General features: G+C 42.6%; 1 protein-coding gene across 6 annotated transcripts in view; it reads left to right on the top strand.

The window, feature by feature from the left end:
• The first annotated feature begins 3,855 nt into the window (after positions 1-3,855).
• Positions 3,856-18,134, top strand: part of CTNNA2 (catenin alpha 2) — a 459,621-nt gene continuing 445,342 nt past the window's right edge. For all 6 annotated transcript variants that reach the window (XM_032224164.1, XM_032224163.1, XM_032224166.1 and 3 more), the window contains exon 1: positions 3,856-3,957. In XM_032224164.1, coding sequence (XP_032080055.1) covers positions 3,856-3,957 — 102 coding nt within the window. The remainder of the gene's footprint in view (positions 3,958-18,134) is intronic.

An 18,134-nucleotide genomic window follows, 5' to 3' on the forward strand; every position in this document is an offset into this window, starting at 1 on the left:
GAATATAGTGGCCGCTGTCTTATTGTATGTTCATTATTTTCCACCCGTGAAGCTTCCCAGAAATTGTTTGCAGATGCACCAACATCCAAAAGTTCTTGTTCGTAATGAATAATATGAAAATGTATAGTTGGGAGATACAAAGCCTTCTTTTGAAGCATCTGCTGCATCTTCTTACGTTTTTTTCTGTCGCTACAAGATGATTTAGTCCTCCTCTGTCAACGTCTTCTGTTTTATTATACTCCTGAGGGTGGTTTTCCTGCCACTGAAATAATGGCAAGTGCTTCTCACCAAGGGATTTTTTCCCCTGCTTATTGTTGCCTTCAGTGTTTTAAAATCATAACTTCTTTTTTTAACCTGCACTTCTGTTCTGACCGAGGCTTCCCAAGAGCATGAAGCAAACTTCTGGTCCCGACAAAACCCCCTTTTATTAATTTGCTGTGGATTCTGCTCATTCACATCCAGCAAAGTCTTTCAAGGGAGGATTTACAATCACAGACCTTATCTGGCTTGGAGAGCTGCCAGGCCGATATCTGCAAAATTTGGCAAGGCGTCTTGGAGAGTCACGAACCAATGAAGTGAACTGATTGTCTCCTGCAAACTCCACTCCCCTTTCGCTTCTCTGTTATTTCCTCTGGGAGGGGCCATTCATCGTCCACCTGTGGCCTTACTCCCAAGTCAACCCCTGTTCTTTAGCTCTTCCCTTCGTCTGGCAGCTCTGCGCATGCGCACACTGGGAAGAGGCTCCAGCTGTTCGTCTGCCTCACTGATGTCTGACTCTGAAGGCAGCTGATAACTGTCATACGGCCCTGGGTTTTACAAATGGAATTATTCACAGATAAGTGACACTCCTATGCACATGCATTTATCGGATACATAAATATTGATGTAATGGCATGTGAGAATGATCTAGTCAGACAGGAGAAGGAGTCATCGATCGATTGATCGATTATTTATTTGTACATCGCCTTTAGTATTTTTACAAACACTCCAAAGCAGCAAACACATCCAACACACCCTGATCCTCCTATTTTCCACACAGCAACAACCCTATGAGGTGGGTGGGTGTGAGAGAGAGCGACTGGCTCAAAGTCACCCAGCCACTTCTCAGACCTAAAATGGGATAAGGCACCAGATGGCTTTCATGCAAAAAGCAGGAGTAGAATTCCCAGACTCTTTGTTTTAAACCTTGTGTCACCATTCCAAATAGCATCCAAAAATTAAATCAGAGTTCAAGGCAAAGTATTGCTCAAAGTTTCAATTTATTAAGAGAGCAATGTTGGCACAACTGGGAAAACCCGAATCTGAAAGCTTCCCAGTTTTCCCCACCCAGTTGAAAGTTTAAGATCTTGCCCCCACACCCACAAGCCCATCACATGGTCCAATCTCCCACTGCCATGCTGGCAGCTTCCACCCATCCAATTCCGGTCAGGTGCAGAGATGCAGAGAAAAAGGATGACCTTGGCTTTCTAGAAAGAATTTTGATATGGCTACATATCATCTAACTCCGTACAATCCCCACACTAGAAAATGCATAGTAGAATAGTTGAAAGTGTGACAGGCCAAAGTTCCAACAGAAAATATGGCTGCAGGCCTGGCACCTGGTGCTTTAATTGAACTGGTCTCTTATACCAGGGGTCCCGAGTCCCCAGACTGTGGCCCATTCAGAATCGGAACATGTGTGCAGCTCTACTTGTCCACATAGTGGATCGGCGAGCACACCCATGGGCGCACCTACATTTCTGCAAAGGGTCAGGCACACGCTGCTTGTGCAAAAACCCCTCTCCCCACTGGTTCACAAAGCCAGAAATGTTGGATACCGCCGTCTTATACAACTGTCGACCAAATGTAAAAGCTATCTCAGCCCAGTGAAGTCAAATGGCTGTGGAAAGCATCTCTCCTTCGGGACTCTCCTTAGTTTTATGGAAAGTAAAAGCAGAGGAGGAGAGAAATGATTTCCGAGTTGCAAGATTCTTTTCCTGTAACCTTACAATAACTTGGTCCTGAACACCAATAAGACCGAGGAGCTTATAGTGGACTGTAGAAGGAATAGATCAGACATCCAGCCCTTCCTTATCAATGAAGGCCGAGTGGAGCAAGTGGCCAGTTTTACGATTCTGGGTGTTATCGTAAAAGAGGACCTGACCTGGGGCGCTCCCATTGCAGCCCTGGTCAAAAGGGCCCAGTAGAGATCATACAACCTGAGATTTCTCAGGAAACAACAATTGAATGGAAAACTCTTGCTGACCTTCTACCGCTGCACCAGAGAGAGTATTTTCACTTACTGCGCCTGTGTGTAGTTTGCCAATTGCCCAGTGGCAGATAGGACAGCGCTCCAGAGGGTCAACACCCTTGCCCAGAGGATCATGGGTTGCCCTCTTCCCCTTTTTGGAGGAGCTTTATACCTACCGCTGCCTTAAGAAAGTTCAAAACTTCCTTAAAGATTCATCTCATCCTGGGCATCCTTTTTTTTGAACTATTACCATCTGGCAGACGGTACAGGGCAATAAAAACGACAAATAGGCTGGAAAATAAGCTTCTATCCCAGGGCAGTCACTATATTGGTTTCTACGGTATAGTGCAATATTGGGTTTTCAATTTCAATTATATGCTGTGTGAAGGATGTGTGTTTGTGTTTTTATTTTTATAGTTATAATGTACACTGAAGATGGCATTTTGTTTCGTTGTATGATGTGCAATAAAGTTGTATGATTTACATTAAAGTAAACTAAACTGAACTGAACTAAACTAAACAACTAAATTAAAGTAAAGTAAAGTAAACTACAATAAAGGTAGCGCTAATACTCATATTTGGTGCTTCTTGTCTGGGGTACCTGACAGTAGACCAATCTGTGTTTCATGAAAAAAAAAAAAAAAGGAGAACATGGACATGCTTTGATTCAACATTTTATTGAAAGAAAAACATTCTTGGTACACTCAGTACCAAGCACTGTTTTTGCAAACTGCTCTCTAATAATGTAGAGTGATGATCAAGGGGAAGATACATATTATTAGTTGATGAGGTAAGGAACAAGGCTGTAAGGAAGAGCTTTTATGCATCACAAGGCAGTTTGGTGGCAATGGCTGGATTGTTAGGGAGGGGTGAATCAATAGATTTAGAGTGATTTCAGAAGAAAAAGAAAATAGAATCAAAGAACATACATGTATTTTCTTTTTGAAGTGGGAGGAGGAAGCAAGATCAAAGGATATTGCTTCCTGGCTGTACCTTCCCTATTTATATATCTATAGGTAAAGGTTCCCATTGCACCTATGTGCTAGTTGTTCCTGACTCGGGGGGGGGGGGTGCTCATCTCAGTTTCAAAGCTGAAGGGCCAGCACTGTCCGAAGACGTCTCCGTGGTCATGTGGCCGGCATAACTCAATGCCGAAGGCGCACAGAACACTGTTACCTTCCCACCAGGAGTGGGTTGCTGCTGTGCGCTGGCTTGGCTGATATATTCATTTTTCTCCCAATTTCAGGCTGTTTCCCCGTACACCATTGCAGAGCTGTGTTTCAGCAGAAAACGATTGTGTATTCAGTTTCTGAAAGTTCAGTAAGATGTATAATACAGGAAAGATTATATAAAAATATGACTAAACCTTGTTTTCAAATGTTCTATGCCAAAGCCAAGGAAGGACACACAAGAAAGGAAAATCTAGCTAATGCATATCCATTGGAACTCCTATACATTTCCCCTAATGCACAATATACTTAGCTATTTCTGAATTGGCTACTGAGTAGGCTGTCCATTGTTAATGAAGGTCTTTTCAATCAATCCAGCATCTGATTTAAAATTCAGATACAAACATGGCTCAGGGCCTGATTTATAATACTCATTATCTTTTTGTTCTAGAGAGCATGACTTCTGCAACTTCACCCATCATTTTAAAATGGGATCCCAAAAGTTTGGAAATCAGGACTCTAACTGTGGAGAGATTATTGGAGCCACTAGTTACACAGGTAAGTTGTGAATGCGGATGCATTATTGTTTGTTTGCTAATGTTTTTTAACATTTGTATTTTTAATCAGGGTTTACATTGCAGTTGCATTTTCCAGCTTATGACGAGAACGGTGAGGTTTGTCAAATAAGGATTTTAATTGTACTCTGCATAGTGTGTATTTTTCAAATTTCATTCGGCATTCTGGTTTTCTGAAAAGGATTAAGCTATGTTTTAGATCAAATAGAAGCACGTTTGAAATTATTTTTGTGTGTGGTGGGTGGATATGACTTATCAAATTTTTCCTGTTGTAACCAAAGTATTCATATGCAGATACGGAGATGGCAATTCAGGAGTAGTAAGATTGATAGGTGAAATCCACGTGGTTCTTTGAAAATAAAATTCTAGGATTTTTAAAAAAGATGAATTAATACCAGAGACTTGGTTGAAGAACCTATGATGTCAGGGTTCCAAGTAACACCCCCCAATAAGAGAAGACTCCGAGGCTTGAAATTCCTCAGAGTTCCGTTTTATTAGCGATGTCATTGTGGCACATCTGCAGAAACCCGAATCTGAAAGCTTCCAGGTTTTCCCCACCCAAACAAAAGTTAAAAATCCCTGCCCAGCACCCACATGTTCATCACATGGCCCAATCAGGCACCGTCCCCTTCCAGGTGCAGGGCAAGATGTCCTTGACTCTCTGAGAAAGGCATGTTATTTTGACTATATATCTCCCATACGCCATACAATGCCCCCTCCCATTTTCCCACAGCATTAAATATGACTGGCCGGAAGACCCAATGCAAAATATGGCTTCCAGGCCTAACACATGATTTCATAACTCTTCTAAACAACAGAAATGGGGGCCATCTGGACCTCAGAGAATAAGTAGCGTGCAGTACGGTGGTGGGTTGCTGGAAGTACGCCCTGTTCCGGTACGGTGCTTCAGAGGGCCCACGCACCTGCCCGCGATCCTGAGCTGTATTTGACCCAACTGGGCCATTTGCACGCACTAGCAGCGTACGGCGCCTACGCGATGCTCCGCCGAGCAGCTCAAGCATTGCGGGTGGTGGGTGCGCATGCGTGCACAGCATGTGTGCACGTGGTGGATACCTGGCCCCATCGCAGCGTACCGGTTGCGACGGGATCCGGAACCCACCACTGGTGCAGTACTGCCTTTGGAGTTTGGAGAGATGATACTGTTTCATCCAAGAGAGTGTGCCACCTCTGCAGGGTTAAATCAGCCAAGTGGATGTTATGGGAAATGGATGGTCTCTCAAATAACCAGGCCCTATGGATTGTAGCTATCAACCAGCACCTTGAGTTGTACCCAGAACCAAATTGGCAACCAGTGCAGCTTATAAAGCAGAGGTGGCACAGCTGTGCCCATTACTGCTTACACCGCCACATTCAGCACCAGCTGAAGCTTCCAAATGGTCTTCAGTGACAGCCCCATGTAAAGCAACAGGCAGTAGTCAAGTCGTTAGGTGGCTAGGGCATGGGTGACTGGCCGAAGGGCCCCCTGATCTAGGAAAGGGCACTGTCATGCCCTGTTGGAGACTGACCGAGATGGAAGACGAAGCTGACGGGAGAGCGGGAGCGTGGCTCCATTGGTTCTGGAGGAAACTGGGCAAAGGGCAAAGTCAGGCTGAGCAGAGCAGTGTAGAGGTAGAACAGGGGAGAGGGGGTTCAGATGAAGACCAAGGCCCACCCCCCCTCAATGCAGTAGAGATCAATGTGGGTTTGTGTGGCTTATGAGGAAGGAAAGGGCCCCGATTCCCTTCACAAGGCACACCTGGGGATGGAGTTTAAAGGAGAGGCAGTTGGGAGGGGCGGTTGTCAGGACGAAACGCTGAATTCATCCAGCCATGGCCTGCATTCCTGGTATTCCTCTTGACTGTTTCCGTGCTACTGTATTCTTATCTTGCCTCGTTGGAATTATTCTTCACTTCTGGAACTCCCTATCTTGCCCTGATGGAGTAGTTGATTGCAGTCATTCTGCTTACAGCATTTGGACTGGAGTATCTGCGGGTTTGCGGGAGAGCTTTTTTCCAGGCTGGAGAGTAAAAGCGTCGTTGGGGACAAAGTTGGTGCCACTCAAGGGACTCATACCGGTTCTCTGTCTGTGCCATGCCCCATGTCATCATAGGCACCATTGGTGCACCAGATAGAATTGAGCAAAGACCTTCCTAGCCACAAATGATACTTGCTCTTTAAGATTCCCCAACTGTGTACCAATCTGGAGGCCCCATCCAAGGTCAACGATAGAATCTGGAAGGTTGAAACACCCTCATCTTGGTAGATCTTGGTAGGATGGAGTGGGAGGTGGTCCGTCCTCCCCGTCTAAAGCCATTATACTGTAGAACTTTGAGAACCTCACTTGTCTCCCCCCCACCCTCCGCTCCAATACCAGATAAAAAATTATGAAAAAAAACACCTAAGTGTAATGGAACTCTTGCTTAGCACAAAGATGAAAGGAAGAAAAGAAATACAAACACTTATGGTTATGAATGATGTGCGGTAATGCATTAAGTTCTTCCAAATAATATATTTAATGGAATGACAGTTTCATTTCTTTGAAATGACGGGAGCTGTTCAGTTTGCAACAAAGGAGGTGAATGCAAATGCCCTGTTGAAATAGAGGCAATATTATTCCTAACTTCCGTTAGTTAATTTTTAATCATAGTTAGGAAAGTTGACTCACTGACATTGCCTTTCAGTCGCTCCTAAATTAGACTTATAATCGTACAAAGGAAAGCATAAGAAAATAGGTGAGCATTCCATTAGGAAGATAGAAACACATACGAACAGAATAACAGAGTTGGAAGGGACCTTGGAGGTCTTCTAGTCCAACCCCCAAATGTAGATTGTTTCGGTGTCCTTACTTGAGTACAGATAGTACTGAACATACAACTGTTCATTTAATAACCATTCAAAGTTACAATGGTACTCAAAAAAAGTGACCTATGACTGTTTCCCCCCATTTATGACTATTGCAGCATCCTCATGGTCACGTGGAAGAAATAAGGTGTCATCAGTGACTCAGGGGCTAAGACGCTGAGCTTGTTGAACAGAAAGATCAGCAGTTCAGCAGTTCAAATCCCTAGCGCCGTGTAACAGAGTGAGCTCCCGTTACTTGTCTCAGCTTCTGCCAACCTAGCAGTTGGAAAGCACGTAAAATGCAAGTAGAAAAATAGGAACCACCTTTGGTGGGAAGGGAACAGCGTTCCGTGCGCCTTCGGTGTTTAGTCATGCTGGCCACATGACCACGGAGACGTCTTCGAACAGCGCTGGCTCTTCGGCTTAGAAACGGAGATGAGCACCACCCCCTAGAGTCGGGAACGACTAACACGTATGTGCAAGGGGAACTTTTACCTTTTTTTAAAAAGGTGTCATCAGATTGCAAAAGCCAGGAGATTTCAGCCACTAACTTCTTCAGTCCAGTTTGACCTGAATGATGTTCCTCGGCCTTATCTATACTTTTCTGTAACTGTTGGCTCGAATATAATGTTGGAAATGACCCCAGTCGAAAGAAAGAACCATAATTTGGAAGTTGAGAATACTGTGCAGAAAGAGATGGAACAGCAGATGGATGGAGAAAAAAAAGGACTTCGGTTTCTGGGCAGATTGCAAAAGAAACACTAGGGCTTCCATATGTTGCTCATCAGTGTCCATTTCATAATTTATGCACACAGTTTTTTGTCTCCTATTGAGCTTCAAAGAACCCTGAAATGGCTCGCAAAGACTAAAGATAAATCCAGCTGTTTTGGGAGTCTATGGACGAAAACAAGAATTTCTTCCAGGTCCAGCTTTCTCTCTGAAGACCCTGAGGAGACCTTCATGTAGTTTTCTTGGTAAAACAGTATGGGAGGAACATGTGTGGTTCCTTTTTGCAGGTCCTCAGTCAGACTAAAAATCTGCAATTTCCTGCTGGTTTTCCATCTGAACAGCCTGGATTTTCTTGACTCATTAACACTAGGCAAGATTGCCTAGGGACTCCCATTTAGCTGGCACAACCTAAAAGGAAAAGGAAGGGATGAGGAAAATGAAGAAATCTAGGCAAAGTTCCTCGTTTATTTTGTTATAATAGGTTTTGAGAAACTGGAAGTGGACTTTCTACCATACAGATTAAGTGGTTTGGTGGTCTTCCTTAGTTGGTTTGTGTAGGCTGTCTGATGACTGGGACAAGATAGTGGAAAGCAGGGGCAGGTGGATCTGGCAAAAGTAGGATTTCCTATCGCTTCCACCTTCTCCTTTGCTTTCATGATTGGGTGGATAAAAACCGATGATTTAAATAAATAAGTAAATAAATAAATTGGATTTTTAAAATTTAAATTGGATTTTTTAAATTTAAATTGGATTTTTTAAATTTTAAATTGGATTTTTTTATATTTTTATCAAATTTATTTTAAGAAAATGCTTTTGGAGTAAAAACAAACTATTTAAAGGTAGTTTTCTATCTTAAGATACATTAATAATTTGGTTTATTCAGCATGAAATGGAGCCTAGTGAAGTAGCACGAGGCTGTATATTCTGCCATGTTGGGACTCTCAATGAGTCAGCAGCGGCTCAGAGGAGGCACCGCTGTGGGACAGAGATGACTTAAATCGAGTTGATTTAAATAAAGCCTTTTTACTAGTGATTTAAAGCCTGATTAGATCCTGGAAGTAGTGAAGGACTGGCCTACGGTGCCTCTGCCAGCAAAAATGGAGCTTAGGCCGCAGCCGAAAACATGGTCCCTTGAGCTCTGTTTTCGCTGGCAGAAGGTTGCAGGAGGCCGTCGCAGCTGAAAATGGAGCTTGGGAGTCCGTTTTCTCTGGCAGAGCACTCGGGCTACCACAGATGCCCCCAACATGAGTGATGTCAAGCTGGCCATGCCCACTCTGGCCACGCCCACTCCCCCCCCCGGTCAAACACAACCCTCAATGAAATTGAGTTTGACACCCCGGCTCTTGGCAACACGAAAACTCTGGATGGCACAAAGCTGTAGGAGAAAGATAGGCAGAGGCTGGGGGGAGGAGTCAAGAGAGGAATCGCCCTGGAGTTCCTATGTGTGCACAAGTGGTCAAAGTCAAACCCCTCTTGGGTTCTATTAACTGTTATCTAGCTCCAATTTAGTGCTGATCCTTAGTTGACTTGATTCTTGTGTATAGGCATGAGCATTAACCAGCTTAACTGGAGTTTTATGGCAAGGTCCTGATTCTTTGCGCCTGACAAAACCCCAACAGAATGATATGGGAGCTGCTGTCAATCATTTTTTTTTACTTGGGGGGGTTCATGAAATGAAGCACGTTGTTAAAATAGGCAAATGTAATGTGGTTTAAGATGTACCTCCAACTTGAGTTTGGATGTTGAATAAAATTTCCACGCCTAATTTAGCACAGGTGAATCCATCTTAACTTCAATTCATTAACGTCCGTGGTGAAATAGGGATACGGCTCTGGAGATCTACTTAATTTTTAGTGCTCGGAAACTGGCACATATCACTTAAGGCCTCCGAGTCAAGTGAAATAAGCAGGAGGAAATTGAATGCACGAAAAAGCAATATCCGACAAGGTAATTTTGTAATCAATACATTCCCAAAGTGGTTTACATCAAACTTGAGCTGGCTAAATTTCCATTTCCATAATAGCACACACGGTTACAGAATCACATAACTAAAAACTACTTTAAAATAATTTTGTTTTCCCTTGCACATACTTCCACGATGGGATAAAAATAATTTTCATGTCCTCTTTTCTTCTCACACACGATATTATTTCTATTATAACAGACTAACAGAGTTGGAAGGGACCTAGGAGGTCTTCTAGTCCAACCCCCTGCTCAGGCAGGAGATCCTATACTATACCACTTCAGACAAATGGTTGTCTTCTTAAAAACTTCCATGTTGGAGCATTCACAACTTCTGGATTATGTTCTGATACGGTATTTTATAGATAGTCAGGTACTCAATTTTTCTAAAAAAAAAATCCAGAGGAATTTGTTTTCACAATTCTTGCAAAGAAATATTCCATTATGCTTTGCTCCATGACTCCTCTTTTTGTGGCAGCCCCTTAGATTGGAAGACTGCTATCATGTTGTTAAGTAAGCTCCCCGTTGGGAGAACGAGTATGTTCAGCGAAGCGTTGTGAGAGTTTTGTTGGAGAACACACCAACCAGCATACAGAGACACTGCAGTTTAAATAGGCTTTTACTTTCGTGGAAATAGAGGTATCAGAATCCATCAAACAGTCCAAGTCATACACGGATAAGTCAGTCCGTCATCAATGTCTTTCAGTTAGTCCATAATCATACAAACAGTCCGGTACTCAAAGTTTGTTAGCAGTTGCAATACTTACAATAGCTCTCGAAACTTCCAAAACACTCAGATCAGATCAGCCCAGCATCTAACGAACCAGAGAGAGCTAACAGTCGTTCTGGCTCCCTCTTATGGCCGATAGAGGAAAACAGCAACCGATCACATTTTACAGTATGATTTAAAGAAACAGGTACAACATTGTTACATGATTTATATATTGCCAACCCAACCGTTAGATTATATTCCTAGCACATGTCACCCTCTGCTCCTTTATTTATTTAATTTGTCCTAGTCATTTAGGATGATGCTATGAAGAAAGATAAATATATATTTTAAGATCTGTGAAAAAATGCCCTAATGAAGCTACATTGCCCGTTTTGCTAAATTGTTACTCTTGAAAGACGTTTCGCCACAACTAAGGTTTTGTAAAGGTAAAGGTTCCCCTTGCACATATGTACTAATTGTTCCTGACTCCAGGGGGCGTTGCTCATCTCCGTTTCAAAGCCGAAGAGCCAGCTCTTTCTGAAGACGTCTCCATGGTCATGTGGCCAGCATGACTAAATGCCGAACGCACATGCAATGCTGTTTCCTTCCCACCAAAGGTGGTTCCTATTTTTCTACTTGCATTTTTACATGCTTTCAAACTGCTAGGTTGGCAGAAGCTGGGACGAGTAACAGGAGCTCACTCCGTTACGCAGCGCTAGGGATTCGAACCGCCAAACTGCCAACCTTTCGGATCGACAAGCTCAGCATTTTAGTCACTGAGCTAAGACCTTTAATCTCCCTGCTTTGATGCCATCCCTGTTTGGATTATTTTATCAGCCAAGGAGATCATAGTCCCTGGCATGTCACCTCTGATGCTTTCAGTGAACACAGTTCAAGGGGAAAGATGGTTGATAAGCAAGGTTAAAAGCTCAGCCGAAATGAGAAATTGGAATCCTACCTGCGATGAATGATTGCAAGGGTTGACTCGAATAAAGAATAAGGGGGAAAAAAATACCTTGCAGTCAATGAGTCTTTGGCTTCCCCTATTTCGTTTTGAACCGTTACGAGCCAGACAGCTAAGTTGTGTTCAGCAAAACACTTTGCCTCTAAAGGATTTTTTTTTTTAAATTTTTACCCAGACTCATAGGAGAAGATAATAAGCCTCCTTAAAAAAAAGTTGTTTCTCTTTTTGTGTGTAAAGTTCTTATTTATGATGGTCCACTCAGTTCATTTGCATAATGATTTATACTTCGTCTAACATTAGAGCCGGACTGGGTTATTATAGGATAAGACAATTACCAGCTGTAGGTTTTTTTCCAGAATAATGTGCTTATGTGTGGTCATTTGGAAACAAATGTATTTTTCCCTGCCTCTTGGACTCTAGAGCTTGCTCCAATTTTTTAAAAATAAGCCATTATTATCTGCCTTATGCTGCTCTGTGGCCGTAATGAAGATTTGATTTGATTTGTATTTTGCCCCCTTCTCCTCATCATAGCACGTGCCATTGTGGGATATTTCATGCTCACTAGTCCAGTATCCCAGATTAAGATAAGAACTAGACTTGTACAAATTGGTCAGTTGTGACAATTTTATCCCTCTACCCTTGGTTTTGCCATCTGTTTAATTGCTCTCCCTTTCTATTTGGATGAAACCTGGTCACTGAATCATTAAAATAAAGAGCACGGGTAGTCCTCTACATATGCAACCACAATTGAGCCCAATATTTTGGTTGCTAAGCAAAACAGTTGAGTTTTGTCCCCTTTTACAAACATTCTTGCCACAGTTGTTAAGTAAGTAAGGTAAAGGTTCCCCTCGCACATATGTGCTAGTTGTTCCCGACTCCAGGGGGCAGTGCCCATCTCCATTTCAAAGCCAAAGAGCCAGCGCTGTCCGAAGACATCTCCGTGGCCAGCATGACTAAATTAGTTGTTAAGTGGGTCAGTGCATAGGAGTGCATAAGAGCTGAGGTGGCTCAGTGGTTAGAGTGCTGTACTGGAGCCACTTCAGCTGACTGTTATCTGCAGTTCAGCGGTTCAAATCTCACCGGCTCAGGATTGACTCAGCCTTCCATCCTTCCGAGGTGGGTAAAATGAGGACCCAGATTGTGGGGGCGATATGCTGACTCTGTAAACCGCTTAGAGAGGGCTGAAAGCCCTGTGAAGCGGTATATAAGTCTAACTGCTATTGCTATTGCTATAGTGCATCAAACAATCTTTAAGAATGTTTTGAACTTTTTTAAGGCAGTGGCAGCTATAAAGCTCTTCCAAAGAGGGGAGAGGGCAACCAAGGATTAATTAATTATATCTGAATGGATTTTGTTGCCTAACAAGTTTCATTTCTTTAGATGCATATAGAAATCAGAAGTAACGTTTTGCTGTTCAGGCTGTATCTAAGCACAAGCGAATAATTTTGCCTTTTGCCACGATTTTCAACTTTCATTTCATGTTCGTGTGGAAGCCTAATCAATCTAGCAGCCTAAACTGCTGCTGAATATTGAATTGTTTTTAGAGGATGTATATTAATATATTGGAAGCTTCATAGCAAATTTCTTTTCATAGAAAAGTTTCATAGCATTTCTCCACAGGGTGGAATTTAATGATTGTGTTTCAATTTATGAATTGAATTACTTTAATGAACCATGCGTTGTTATGAAAGGTCATACAGACCAAATTTTTAAAAGAGTCGGAGTGCAGATGTGATTTGTCTTCCTGGCTCAGAATTTAACAAAAGTTCTAATTGTGGGATAAATACTATATTCATGCAAAATTATACCCTTGTGTTGCGTGATTTTGAATTCAGCTTTTCATATTTGACATTCCGTAAAGATCTGACAGGTACATTGATCATTACTGGTCAGTTTTTAACATATTTTTTCAATGGATCTGATTGTGGCTCTTTGTTATATTATTTCGGCAATTTTTAAGCAATCTGCAGCTGGTTGATTGTCACTGAGCAAAATCCAAAACAATGTTTTTTAAAAACCCTTTAAGACATAAATTAAAAGCAAAATAGTCTTTTTGGACCATCTTAAATAATAAGCATAACATATTAAATAAAGGTTTAATTTGTTATAAAAAAGGGATGCGGTGGCTTAGTGGCTAAGATGCCGAGCTTGTTGATCAGAAAAGTTGGCAGTTCGAATCCCTAGCACCGTGTAACGGAGTGAGCTCCGGTTACTTGTCCCAGCTTCTGCCAACCTAGCAGTTCAAAAGCACATAAAAAATGCAAGTAGAAAAATAGGGACCATCTTTCATGTGAAGGGAACAGCGTTCCGCGCCCCTTCGGGATTTAGTCATGCTGGCCACATGACCACGGAGACGTCTTCGGATAGCGCTGGCTCTTCGGTTTTGAAATGGAGATGAGCACCGCCCCCTAGAGTCGGGAACGACTAGCACATATGTGCGAGGGGAACCTTTATCTTTTACCTGTGATATAAAAGTTTAGAACGGTGTGTGACGGCTTAGCAGAGGGTGGGAGGGGGCATGATGGATCAGTGATTAAAGATGCTGAGCTTGTCAGCTGGAAAACTGAGAGCTCAGGTTCGAGACCTGAACACCATGCAATGGAGTGAGCTCCCGTTCCTTGCTCCAGCTCCTGTGCACCTAATTGTTCAAAAGTTTGCAAATGCGAGTAGATAAATAGATATCACTTCTGGGGAAGGCACCACGCTGGCCTCATGACCACAGTCAATATGTTCAGACAAAACTGGCTTACTCATCCAAGAAACGGAGGTGAACACTGTGTCCTAGAGTCAGACACAACTGCACAGAAAATCTTTACTTTTTAAAGGTTTACTTACTATCTTCAATTAATAAATAAATGGCACAATGTTGTCCATTAATATAAACTCAACTTCTAACTGGCGAGAGGGAAGAAAAGACGATAGACGTGTTACTACCGAAAAGCCACGTTGCTAATAGTTATAGAAGCTTGGAATGATAGTCAACCAAACACTTCGGTGGATGCAAATTCAGAGATCTTAGAGAAGGTCTTGGAGACTGATGCCAGGCTCATTAAAGAGAAGGGCTTATTGTTTTTCCTTGAAGAGGTTTTGCTTTTCATCCAAGAAGCTTCTTCAGTTCTGGGAAACCCAAGAAAGTCCAGTTGCCTTTTGCAAAAGCACCTTTGGGACAACCAGGACCTGGATGGCTGAGAACCTCCATAGACTTTTTGCTGAAACAGAGTTTCAAAGAGAAAGGCTTGAGAGTTACAAGGCTTGGCTTGAATATTGGAGGAAGGGGAGAAACTTGGAAATGGGACAGAGGATTGGACCGCTCCTTGATAGGAACCTGGTCCGAGAAGGATCAGGAAGTTGGAGCTTCTGTGAGGTTCTCAAGAACGTTAATTATCCAAGGTCAGTCATTGTTCTTGGTGCTCTTTTCTTAGCTGAAAGACCAGTTTATTGAACCCTTGGAGTTTGTGACTTTCACTGTCAGATCGAGTTAGCAGTAAATTTCATTAATACATTACCTTATAAATGGATGAGGGTCTGATTCGTTTTGCGTTGCAGAGACCGGAATGGATGAAGAGGAAAATTCCCCCCCTGTTAAAAATTTGGCACGAATCGCAAGCTCAGAGAAGGGGAGGTGCGTTCTGACCTAGGCTTCCTGATAAAGCATAAATCACACACTTAGTCCCCCAAACCCTCTTTTTATTTAAACCGCTGTGAATTATGGTCACTCACAGCCCGTAATGATTCACAGACATTCTGTGAAGAGTCCGACAGAAGTCTGCCACAGTCTTTCAAGGTAAAGCTGATAAGCACCCACCTTTATCTCCCTTGAAAGGCTGCCGGAGGCCTAATTGCCAATTAGTTTTGCAAGGCCAAATGGAGCAGAATGAATAAAGTTTGACCTTCTTTTATGTCTTATGGGAGGGGGCCAATCATCTCCAAGCCTCACTCCGGAGTCGCCCCTTTTGTCTTAACTGTTCTTGCCTTCTGGCAGCTCTGTGCATGCGCACACTGGGAACAGGCTCACACTGTTCTTCTGCCTCGCTGATGTCAGACTCTGGAGACTCCAGAGGTAGCACATCACTACCAGATGGCCTTGGCTCCCTCTCTGCCTCCAATGCAGAGCCCTTGTCTGAGCCTTCCCCGGACTCCAGGACTGGCCCATCTTCCTCCCCAACCTCCTCACTGTCCGACTCTGCTGCCAGCTCCGCAGGCTGCCAGCGGACTACAACGAGGTGGTGTTGGAAGAAATGTCCATCTGGGTTCAGTTCCAAGTGGGGAGAAAGACACAGGAAACATGGAGGCTGTTTAGAAAGATGGTTTTAATGGTGGACAGGATCGACTTCCGGGGGTGGAGCTGTCGCCGAAAGGGGCTCAACGGAGCTCCTCTCAGAGATCTGGTCTGTATATCTAAATAAGATCAAAGATATCACCCCTTTTTGGCAAGAAAGGGGCAGGGAGAAGCTCAGTGGCTAGGGTCTATTCGTAGTTCACAGCCTTCTTCTTTTTTTTGGCTGTGGACGGAGATTAGATCCAGCGTTAGCTGAGCTCTTATCTCCAGCCAGTTCTTCTCAGCTGCCTTTTTTGCAGCTCCAGACAGGAGACTCCCCCCTCAGGACAAAGCAAAGTTGTTTGAAGTTATTTATGATTAATACGAGCGGGTCCCACCCCTGAGAGGTTTTACTTTTATTACTATCTTAAACACCAGCCTCGTTTGTCCTAGAGGCTTCTTTGTTCAAACGTGTTACAAAATGGCGATTTTTCTCCGTTGGTGACTGATAGGGGATGTACTTAGCCGGCTCTACCTTCCTGGAGACTATTCCTCATTAACTACCCAAAATCTATAAACAATTTTTTTTTTTTGGAAACTGAGGGGAGCGAGAACGCTGTTTATTTGTTTATCTTTAGCTTTTACTTATAATGGCTCCCAGGTCAAAGCCGAAGCATCTTTCTACGAATGTGCTTAAAGAATCTGTTACAAAATCGCTGCCCTTGTCTCCTACGCCCTCTACTGGAGATTTTTTAACACAGGAATTTCTTTCTCAAATGCTTAATGACTTTAAACAGGAAATTAAAGAATTTGTATTGGAGTTATATGATAATCTAGAGATTAAGATTGCCCAAATGAAGGCGGATACGTTTGAAGCCATGTCTGCTCTGACAGATTACACCGCTGAAATGGAGAATAAATTGGAAAGCTTGGAGGAGGCTAACTCTAATTTGACTACTAACATCCAAACATTACAACAAAAAATTAGAGATACTCAAGAACAGCTCGTTATGATAAATTTTAACAGGAAGGCATTTGCAATAAGAGTCAGAGGATTGCGCGAAAAGGAGCGAGAGAATTTGAAACAGACTTTTGTTGAGGCCTTCAGCCATGCGGTGGGAAGCCCGGGATTTAATTTTGATTGGCAGATTCGAAAAATCTATCGCCAGAATTCGTTGGTAGCAGAACAGCGACAGCTCCCGAGGGACATAATCATATATTTCTCCACAAAAGAATCCAGAAATGCGATCATACAAAAGTTTTACAATAATAGGTTGCGAGTTGATGGGCAGGATTTGATTGTCTTCAAAGAAATACCATCCCAGATGTTAAAAGCAAGAAGAGACTATACTTTCCTAACTGAAAAGCTTAGAAACCACCAGATACAGTATAAATGGGAAGCGCCAGCTGGCATCACGGTCACATTCGAGAATCAAAGATTTCGTCTCAATTCTGTTTCGGAAGCTCGAGATTTCTACTATAAGACTTTGAAGGCGGGACTTCCTGACTCACTCGGAAAGGAGGAAAGACAAGGCGAAGGAGAAGGCCAGCAGCAGACCACATGGTTGCAAGACGGAGGGTGTAGCTCTCCCCCTTCCGGAGAAGCAGAAGAGCGGAGATCGAGGATTTAGCTATGTCTTCAAAATATTTGTCTGGTTTAAGATACGGTAATCCTGTCTAGACCCAACAATTTGCAAAACATTCAGTCTCTAGACTACGATGTTTTCCTATTAGACATTCCAAAATATTTGTCAAAGTTGTTGATTGAATGGGGGTTTGGGGTCTCTCTCCGGTAGAAAAAGCGGAATTGGATACTGGTGGTGTGATATTGGGACTGAACTGCGTGGAGCGGATGCTGAACACATATTTCACGGGACTTATATGTTTGAACTTTAATTTAAATTGTCCAGGACTTTAAAGTGAAGAGAGTGGAGATGGTAACTTCAATGAACTTTGGTTTGGGAGGAAGGGAGCTGGGTAACGCGGGGTAGGTGGAGAGGTAGCGAAAGCCTGGTCAGATTATTTCGAGTTAAAAGGCAAACTGACTCTTGTGTAAATTATTATCCGAGAATAAGGTTAAGAAAGATTATTTGGAGTGACTACAGGAAGTAGTGGTAAATATCAGAGAAGCAAGGGACGAGGGTAAAATTCACGCGGAATGATCTACATTGTTTAAACTCTATTAGAAGGGAAAGCTTGGTGAGATTATTTTGAGACAGAATGCAAATTGATTCTTGTGTAAATTACTATTTGAATATGTGGAATGATCCACACTGCTTAAATCCTACTAGAAGGGAAAGTTTGGTGAGATTATTTTGAGCTAGATCGTAAACTGATCTCTGCATAAATCTGCATAAATTTTTATTTGAACATAAGGTTAAGGAAGATGAATTGGAGAGTCTACAGGAAGATGGGGTAAATAACAAAGAAGCAAGAGACGAGAATAAAATACATATAGAATGATTTATACTGTTTAAACATTAATAAAGATGGGGGGCTGAGCTTAATACAAAGAGTTTTTTCTTTTCTCTTTTTTTTCTTTTCTTTTCCTTTTTATAATTTGTAATTTATTTTTATTTAGTTTTTTCTCATATTACTTTTATTTTTAATCCATAGGATCACAAGATACTTCAGAAGGGGTTTGACAGAGGGCAGTGCCAGATGTGGGCCCTGGGAAGTCGGGGGGGAATAGGG

This window comes from Thamnophis elegans, chromosome 9 (assembly GCF_009769535.1).
Source record: "Thamnophis elegans isolate rThaEle1 chromosome 9, rThaEle1.pri, whole genome shotgun sequence".
In the NCBI taxonomy this organism is placed as follows: domain Eukaryota; kingdom Metazoa; phylum Chordata; class Lepidosauria; order Squamata; family Colubridae; genus Thamnophis; species Thamnophis elegans.